General features: G+C 34.9%; 1 protein-coding gene across 4 annotated transcripts; it reads right to left on the bottom strand.

The window, feature by feature from the left end:
• Positions 1-731: 731 nt before the first annotated feature.
• Positions 732-10,167, bottom strand: LOC113503098 (SWI/SNF-related matrix-associated actin-dependent regulator of chromatin subfamily B member 1-A). Of its 4 annotated transcripts, XR_003401407.1 has the most exons (9): positions 9,956-10,167; positions 9,433-9,629; positions 8,942-9,104; positions 8,542-8,689; positions 8,007-8,218; positions 7,390-7,566; positions 6,853-6,991; positions 1,338-3,241; positions 732-1,178 (listed from the first exon to the last, which is right to left on the bottom strand). XR_003401407.1 is itself a non-coding variant. In XM_026884910.1 (8 exons), exons 1-8 carry the CDS (start codon positions 10,034-10,036, stop codon positions 3,150-3,152), a joined length of 1,209 nt encoding a protein of 402 aa, XP_026740711.1. In that variant the 5' UTR covers positions 10,037-10,167; the 3' UTR covers positions 732-3,149. The 4 variants fall into 4 exon arrangements, 3 of the variants coding, with proteins under 3 accessions (XP_026740711.1, XP_026740712.1, XP_026740713.1); XM_026884910.1 differs by having other exon boundaries at positions 732-3,241; XM_026884911.1 differs by having other exon boundaries at positions 732-3,241; positions 9,439-9,629.
• Positions 10,168-10,236: the final 69 nt, after the last annotated feature.

Genomic DNA, 10,236 nt, shown 5'->3' with positions numbered 1-10,236 from the left:
AAGATAAACCCGGAAACCTATTACTTAGGCCTTGCTTTCCCGCCGCCTGTTCGTCCATCTATCACTAGGCTGTATTTCATGAAACGTGATAGCTGCATGGTTATCCTCTAAGCTCTGAGGTTAAAACACGGTTGGTACACTGATCAATTCGATGCTATTGCAATTTTGTTTTTCTTTAGCGTTACGGAATCCTTCGTATCGCGAGTCCGGCTCGCACTTAACCAGTATTTTACTTACCATTTGTTTCCCCCTCCTCTCCTCCCCTCCGCCCATAACACCGGCACTGCATATAGTAAGCTTACTCTGCAACACGCCTAATTTCCTCGTATCTCATATTCCTTTCTGTTATCCATACGACGCGAGTGATTGATGACAACCAAATCGAGCGAGAATCGTAAAGACTAGCAATGGTTGCTATACTTTTACGAGGTAATGCTTCCAGTGATAAAATATTCACAAAGCGCTCAGACTAACTCCTTCTATTTGACATGTTCAAACAAACAACATATTTTGTCTTTTTTTTTAATGTTATGCACAAATATACACAGGTAAGTTGACAAAAATGTCTGTCATACGCGGGGATTGAACCGGCGACTCGGTTACGCAGGTGTCATCGGTGTGATGTGCGTATACCACTCGGCTGTTCGTCAGTCCAAACGTCAAACCTAGTCAAATATTGGTTACATACAAAGAAACAAACAACTCGAAATAAGAGAAATAAAACAACAATATCTTACATAATCGTTTATTAATACAAGGACTACGTATCTTATATCAAAGTTAGGCATAGTGGTGGCTCTGGATACAGCGTTAATATCTCTACATATTCTATTACTGTTCTCTAGATAATGTAAAAAGTATAAAGATGATTGTGAAAACGCTATTTTAAGACATCCACTGATCAACTTCAAAACTTCGTTATGAAAACTAATAACTAACTAACTTTCTCGGCTCAGCGACCCGAAGTGAGTCTTGGCCTCCGAAACGAGAACTCTCCATTCTGTGCGGTCCTGCGCTGTATCCTGCCAATTGTTGGCATGGATTACACGTAGGTCCGCTTCCACCATATCCCGCCAGCGGTACCTGGGGCGACCAACAGGTCTGCGTCCTGTTGGTTGACCCAGATACGCTCTTTTAGCTGCTCGATCCTCCCCCATGCGTTGGAAACTAATATACTACTAAAATTAAAGAAAAAAAACTATTTATATTCCACATCCCATCACCTCTTAAAGTAAAACTGTAACAGTTGTCGAAGCGAGACAACACATACAAACACAGTATTGTGTCTCTTTTCCACACCTGAAACAGGCTTACTAAGAGATAGTAGGACTACTTACCCCTTCAGCCAAGTTACATATCTCCAAATCTTCTTAGCGTCAATTTTTCAAATGTATGGAAATGACATTTTGTTTGGCACAATATGTCAAGTGACTTTAACCTGTTATCTCCATACATTCTTGTGTTTGTTATCAACGATAATGTTTGTTAAAATGTCACTTTGCGAGAGTGACTGGACAATCTAAACGTCTAATTACTTGCGCGATGTTTTATCTGACGGCGTTTATTTAAACAGCTAAAAACATACTTTGTGACTAAAACTAATGATTTACTGTAACTTATAGACCAATTACGTATAAAAGCTAAATCATAAATCAAATTTAAACTATCTCTAAGAGAGCTCTATGAAAAATAAAAAAGACTCAGATCGAAATCTAATAAAAATCTCAAAGCCATTAATAATTAAATCTATGTTTACGCCTCCTCAAATAAAAGAATTATCAACTAATCACAGACATCTTAAAAACAACCAGAATTAAATGAAAACGCTAAAGTATTGGAAAGAGAGGCTTTTGCCCTGTTAAAAGATTTCTATTGACGCGTAACAGAGCGGATTGAGAATTGTCAATGGATAGGGGTCGAAACCTTTTTAACACTGATATTTCTAGGTATAACCCCAAGTAAAAAATAATAAACTGATTAATGGCCCTCACTAAGCTTCACTCCACCAGAATCTGCAACAGCTGGCAGATACCCACCCTAAACGCTTTTAAAAATATAACATTACTAACTAAATTAAAATCTCAGATTTTGGAAAACTATATCGAATTGAAACGTTTTGGAATGCATTTCTTAAAAAAACGAAGGATTGAGTTTTATGTCTTCTTTTTTATGAATGCGTTTACAATTCTTCTTTATGGATATAAAATATTAGTTTTTTTTTAATATGTATATTACCAAGTATAGTACGAATGTACGAAATGTTTATAATAAATGCAGAATAAAGCCATACGGGCCAATCAGTAACTAACCTTATATGCCTTAGGCCCGATATATTCTATTTTTTACTGGATTACACTTAGTATCGAATATTAATAACTATAATAAGGCTGTGTCAAATAGCCATTAATTAATAAAGTAATATAATAATAACTAAAAAAAGTAGGAGAAGATTACGTTACTTAAAAAATCGTTGTTTTGACTTTCTCTAAGCACTGGTCTGCTTGTATTAAGATTATACCTCATTAATTAAATTATTTTGAAGTACACTTCTTTTTTCTGAAGAAGCAAGAAATATGGGCTAAATTTTAATATAAAATTAAAGACGATTATGCACAAAATATCTGCAATCCTCAATAGCCGATGAATTTAGCTTGAACAAAGTGTGTCTATATAAAACTACTTGATATGGTCTGAATAGTTGGGTGGAGATTGTCGTCAGATATTGGTTAATTGTAGTATCCCGTGTTCAAAAGAGATAAGAGCGAGGCCACAACACTGCGTTGTAACAAAGAATCGGAATAACGACATTCATTAACACAGTGTAGAGTTGTGCGCCTTTGATTTTGAGGGGCGCATCATAGCAACATAGACATGTGACAACGCTATAATAATTCAAAGTATTACAGGGCATATTTTTATAGTAACTTTAGTAAGGATGATTCATTATTGAATGGTACTCACGAATATTTATTGGGATTGCAAGAATAGTTACTGATTCAGTTCAGAAGGACTTCAGTTAGATCCGAAACTAGTCGGGCAATCCCGATAAATACGCGTGAGTAAACCTATGCTATGGTTTATTGTTTATTAATATAGGGTATATGCTTGTCTACAATCTAAGACAGAGATCCTCCATTGGCGCTGGGTGATTAAATCTTTTTCCTCCTTTTTTCTGGCGTTGATTGGAAGAGGGCTTCGTCGGCGCGGATCAGGCGGTTCACAGCGCGACTCAACGACACATCTGTCACCAGAAATAATATCAACTGTTTTAGTCGATCTTTAACATTTTTGTTTTATTGTTTATTGAGTATGGCAACACTATGTGTTAAAAAATTATGTATTATTTAATGTTTTAAAATAAAAGCTCTAGAGAATTAGGACACTGACAATGTCAAAAAATATATTTACATATAAAATAAATATTTAGACCAATTGCGACCTTTTTGATTTTTGAAGTTTCAAATAACTTCAATAAGGTGCAAGATGCATATTCTTTTACAATTTCATATGAATTTATTACTTTAACAAATATCCAAGTATCACATAGTAATGCCACACTCAATATTATTTTTGGTAAGCAGATTGTGTCAATTTAATCACCCATTACAAGCCAATTATATATGGTTAGTGATTTTCAGGTTAAAATAATGAAATAAAAAATCGAAAAATTTTGGAAAAATCTTCTTTAATGTGATAGAATTTTAACAGTCCACTTACTTTCATAATACATTACATGATTGTGTAAAATTTTGCACGAAAAAATTTACAAAAGATATACATACAGTGGAAAATAACCTCCCTTTTTGGAAGTCGGTCAATAAATAGATAAAATTAATATTCCACATGTTTTTGGCAGTGAGCTGTTCGTGTATTATTTTTCCGTGCATATTTTACTTTAAAACTCTTAAATATATTGCATCTATTACGAATTGTACTTAGAAAGGCATCAATACGTTCCATATATTGTAAATTGTATAATTAACTAGAAAATACTTGAGATAAAACTGTCACCATATTATGTTCAAATTTTATAATAACTCTATAACTGCTAAGGAAACTTTTAGGAATACTTATTAAAAAAAATATACAGCTACCATAGAAATGAAAACATCAATAAAAAAGCATCGACCAATGCATTTTTTTAAATCTTAAAGATCATGATTTCAATCAAATATATAAAATTCTCATGTCACGGTGTACGTAATTGAACTCCTCCGAAACTACTCGACCAATTCTAGTGAAATTTTGTGTAATATATTGGGTAGGTCTGAGAATCAGACAACATCTATTTTAAGAACTTAATAATTTTAAATTGATCCCAAAGCAGTTATACTGTTAACATAATTCATACCTCAGTCCATTACTACTATTATTCAAATACTTATGAATAATTAAATATTATAAAACTGTTTGACTGTAACTTGAAAACGAAGGTAGCCTCAAAAACATGTTTTGAATTGTATAGAATATTAATGTATTTCAATATATATTTTATACATTTGATTAACTGTTTCATAGGCAATGTTGCCAATCAGACAAAACATTTAACATGGATAAATTCATTTTCTTTTACTTTTTAATCAGCTATTCAGAGGTAGACCCATTTTAAAATTGACTGTTTTGATAACGATTGAAATTATTTTAACATTTTTGTGTGTTTCGACTGATTTATAGTATTATTGAGGCAACTTTGTTTATAAGAATCTTATACTAAAACATTTTGCACATTGTAGACTTTTTGTTAGATAATATTCTTATACCACCACTTTATAACGATAGATAAAATACACGTATACTGGATAAAATCGACTAGTTACATTATTAAAAAATCGACTAAAAAGTCTTCAATATGCAAGCTTACTAATAACTGTCGTATTAAGTACTATACGCAAATATTGTTTTAAATAATACGAACTCTTTTAAAACTGTAAAAATGTACTTGTATAATGCGATCAGACGATTCGAGAAACAGTACATTATCGGTGATGTGTATTACTTTTGACCCCAGGGACCCAATTCAACTATTTACAAGTGCCGATGAATGAATACAATAATTGGATTTTTTTAACGCAATCTCCATGCAGTCACCAGCTATTATAAATAGCGGAACTGGGACCTTGGTACGATTTTCTCACTTGAAGCTGCGAGAAAATCGTGTAAATTACTGCACATTGAGGGGTGGTACTCCTGTAGTATTTAAGCAATTAACCATCGAAGGTAATTTACCACAATTTGCATGACCCTTCTCACATCATGCTCTGCATGTCTGCATTAGCTTTAATTGTACTAGTGTTCATAATGTATCATTGATATATTACTATTATGTTTGTAATACTTGTATTTATATTTGTGTTTCTGTATGTGTGGGATAGCGTAGATACGTCACTGTTATTCTGATCAACCAAGTATACAAATTATTGACAGTTTTGGTTATTATACTTAAACGTTGATTTATAAATATAATATAAATTATTAATACATTAAAGTCGACAGAACAAATGCTTAAGAACAAAGCGTACTATATTATTTTACCTGCAACATATGACTTCATGTAAAATTATGTGAGTGTATTTTCTTAAACTTTGGACATTTCTATAACATATCTACACTATCCTTCTTTATGTTAATACATGCTTGTGTGTAAAATGTGTATACTTTATTATATAAGATCAGACTTGGCATCTTGTTCAGTCATAATAATATTGTGCTAAAATATGATACCCGCAGTTCCTTTATAGTAAATATCGCGAGTACGGTTCATAGGCGTCAGTCGGGAAATCCCGATAAAATACGTGTGAGTTAACCGTTTCATCATTTAAATAATATATGGTACTTGAATTTTGGTTTATTGAGAACTGAACAGACAACCAGTCTGATTTATTTTACTATGAACTCTTAAGCCAGAACTTTCGGCATTGTCTGTCTTAAAAGAACATAGTAAGATCTGATCTATACAACTTCTGTATGTCATTAAATATAATAGATTTTTATTAGATTTTCCAACAACATAAACAATAAAGATATCGCATATAAATGTTACATAAATATTAAAAATACTAGAAGCGGAAACGATAATCACAAACATTCTGTGATTATTGTGCGACTATGTTTCTCTAATAAATATTGATAGAAACTTCAAACAGCTATGTTACAAAACCTAAGTTCAGTATACGTACCCGACTTATTTTAGACTCGACCGCTGCTTGCCGTAATGAACAAACATTAAAACCATACTTGAGAAAATTTAAAATTAAACAATTTGAGAAAATAATATCAAGTATTTTTCTTCTTTCATCGTCGTTCAACGATGGCCCTACGTGACTGCGTAGGTCTCGGATGAAAATGCAAACGACCGTTCTTTACTCGTTTTTATAATTTTAAATTGTAGAGAATCTTCAACGTAAAATTTGAATGACTACCCAAACACAACTTAAGTTTAAGATGTTTTCGCATACTTAACCCCTTATATAATAAAATACTTATTAAAAGTCAAGAGATAGAAATTTTGACTATCTTGTACAACTTAGCAAGTTTCGATGAAACTGCTTAATATAAGACCGGGTAACTTGATATTTTCACTTTCTAACAAATAACTATTGCATGTGCCAATTGCATACTCAATTCTTATTTATACTAAAATAGAAAAGGTCACTCATTGAACTAAGCAATTACCTAAAGCATACATTTTAGATAACATCAGTGCATATACCATTGCTTAAACTGAAGTTGCGTTTGAAAATTCAGTGGTCTAACATCCCAATGATAAAAAGACCGAGTACTCATGTACCTAACTTATATGCAAAAGTATTATGATAATGTTGGAATATCGAATACAAATCTCAGGCTACCAACCGGGCGTGGTGTTGGCGAGTCGCCGCATGCGGCGTGTGTTGCGGTCCTGGTCGCGGATCTTCTTCTCCATCTCGGCGTTGGTGAGCGTCTCCAGGTGAGGGGCCCACTGCTCGGCCTCTGAGGGCTGGCGGTATGGCGTCTGTGGGGAGAGGGGGGTGATTGTTAATAGTGGTTTTTGTTTATAAGAGTAGAATTTTTAGGGTGTCACACGAAACCAACTGAGAGCAGCGTGTTGTTGATTCAATATCCGAGTAGGAAAGGTATTTTTGTAATCCACGAATGCTCGTCCTGAGTTATATGCGTAGTATGTGAACCTTTCTTTACGCGGAAAACGGAACAGACATAGTGAGCAGACGTCCTTACGGTCCATGACTTAGTTCGCGATTGTGACGTAGGGCCGCTAAATCATTTATGTGCCAGTATCATATAGTGCCGTTTGGACGAGGATCCTCCGCGTGCGCAGAATAACCATCAAGTCACGAACATAATAATTATCTGTATGTACTACTACAAATATCTGGTTATCCCCCAGCCTACCTCGACGACGGGCAGCGGCGCCTCGCTGAAGGCGTAGGTCCGCTGGTGCCAGCTGAGCTGGCCGCGCACGCTGTAGGCGATGCCCGTCACGAACTCGCCGCCCAGGCCCAGCTCCGCGCACAGCTTCATCGCAAACTGCTCCGGATTGTTCTCCTTCTCAGACATGTCCCATTCAACCTGGAATTTCAATCATGATTATTCATGATCATTGATTATGTAAATCAAGTGTTATATATTAAAGTCACTATGCCAAAAGCCTAATTCTAGGAATATCGACGGCTAAGTTAGCCTAAAATCAAGCACTTATAGGTTTCTTGTTTTCAATTATCAGTATGGGTATTCATAAAATATTTAAACAAAGTCAAAGTCAAACTCCTTATTTCAATTAGACCAGTATATACTTTTGAACGTCAAACAATTTATTTAAACAATATTACAATCTAAAGTGTCAGTCTGTCGGTCAGTCTCCTATTGAAGCGACCGCTCGTAAGCCTCAAAAGGTAAGAGATTGTGTCTCAAATTGCTTTGATATAGAAATCATTTGTAACAAAATGGAAATTATAAGGTCCTATACTAGCAACCAACTAAATAACTTCATTATATAGCTTAAAAGTTACCTGGTCAACAAGTGAAGTATTCCCGACATGTATGTTGAGTTTGATGACGACCCTCTGATCGGGCTGCTCTTCCAATATGGCGGGCGGCTCGCTCGGGTACGCCTCGATCTGTTGCTTGATAGACGACGCTATGGCCGGGATGAATGTGCTCGTATTTAACTCTAAGTCATCGCATAACACTTCCGCAAATTGCTCCGGTGTTATTATTGATTCTGGAATGTTCGTATATTAATTGTAGATGGTATAGAAGAGTAAATGAGAAAAACAGGTAGACCTGATGGCTGTATAAAGAATGACACTTGAATAGATTATGTTTTAGAATGTCTTTGGATGAATGACTTCTATAGTGTAGCTAACTAGCAATACTTGGCTGTGCGTATAGACAAGCAACTGTGTTCTCCTGGGCTAATCACCATGATATGTTATTTTTTTTAAATTCTGGATTAGTGAAACTGTTTAATTTACTTGCTTATAAGTTTCAAATTCCTCAATGCTGAAATAATTCGAGAATAATTGGAGATGTTTCAACAATTACCATTTTTATTCCATGTGAATGTATCTCTTAATTTTTGACCCTCAATTTCCATATCCAGCCTGATTGGCACTAGTATTTGCTTCTGTGACGAGTTCTCCAACATGGCGGTCATGTCTGTGTCATCAAAACATAGTGGGAATGTGCGCACCTGAAATTGTATTCATACTTTAACAACAGTTTTCAGGGACATTATCGACATACAATGTTTCTCCTTCAGAATCTAGTCCATCCAAAGGTTGTCTGTAAAAGATCTCTTTCAGCGATTAGACCGCCCATTGTGGCACCATATAACTATTGATTTATATTAAATCCTGTACTTATTAGGTATGCAATAAAGAATCCTAAGTTTGCTCATCCGAAAGCGCAGGGAAAGATAATAAACTTCTGATGCCTCACATACCTTCTTATTATGAACCCGTGACCGGCTTATCTGTGTGGCCTGTGGTACAGCATCCAAATGTGAGGAGTTTGGCATAACCGGTAACCAGGACTGGTTATGTGGCTTCTTACTCTTGCTCTCCCTCGGTGTAGCAAGCTCCTGGCTGACCGATACAGCTTTGTACCTAAGTTTAAAATGTATATTTCAATATTTATAAAACACAGCGACACTGTGACCATGGGTTAATGAGAACTGAAAATTTGGAATAATGAAGCTTTTTAACCAAAACCACAGCATTTGTGAATGACAACCAAGACCAAAAAGATGTGAAAATATACAAAATAAAATGGACATTTCATGAAGAACATAATAGGGAAGGGATGACAAGAGGCCTCCACCTAGAAGATGTGTGCTTTGAACCATATTGGTGATATATTTTCTTTCACTTACCACTTATTCAAGTAGTAGTGTCTTTTAAACCTATAAAAAAGAATAATTATCGTAAGACGTACACATACTTATCATCGTTGCCCTCTATTATATCTTCAACCTCTGAGGCTTTGAGGAGTGATACCGAGCTTGATAGCACATGGGCTCCTAGTCCATTGTCGATGAGACGTTTCCTTTCCTCATTCGTCAGGGTACGCCGGGCCATACCCGGGTACTTCTTGTAGAGAGACCCACGGAATAACCGCAGGTAATTTCCAACCTAAAGGAGGTAATAAATTTTGATTAAAACTATTGCCTATGGAATCTATTAAATTGACAAATTGATAATTATCAGTACTACATAATGTACAGCACTAAACATATCTAATAATAACTTTTAACAGAAATTGCTATTAATTGAACGAACACTTACATTTTACAGTGTTTTCATGACAATATGATTTTATATTATTTGTTACATATCACGTGAAAGCTCTTTATATGTCCACAGACATACAGGAGTCAAAATTAATTTTAATTTATGTTAGTTTTAACTGAAATTATCGCAAAACCGAATCAATAATAAACAAAATTGGAGCTGCAAACCTCGGAGCCGACGCAGTAGAATTCGCCTCCTTCTTCTATTTGGAAGCTTATCGGCTTATCGCCGTAAGTCCTCAACGCCATTTTTATGATTTTTTTGTGGTTTCTATGAGAAAAACAAAGCTTATTCCTCAATTAAACAGATAACTTTTATCCATGCATAACCATTTGCAACGTTTGAACTAAATGGTTGAAAGAATGACAGCAAGTGGTAAATAACGCTGTCAAAATGGCGTCTGTCTAAATGTTAACCGCATAGAAAAACTGTTTTAGTCGATTTTTTC

The sequence above is a fragment of the Trichoplusia ni genome, chromosome 18 (genome assembly GCF_003590095.1).
Source record: "Trichoplusia ni isolate ovarian cell line Hi5 chromosome 18, tn1, whole genome shotgun sequence".
NCBI lineage: Eukaryota > Metazoa > Arthropoda > Insecta > Lepidoptera > Noctuidae > Trichoplusia > Trichoplusia ni.
This window is presented reverse-complemented; position numbering and strand designations above follow the sequence as displayed.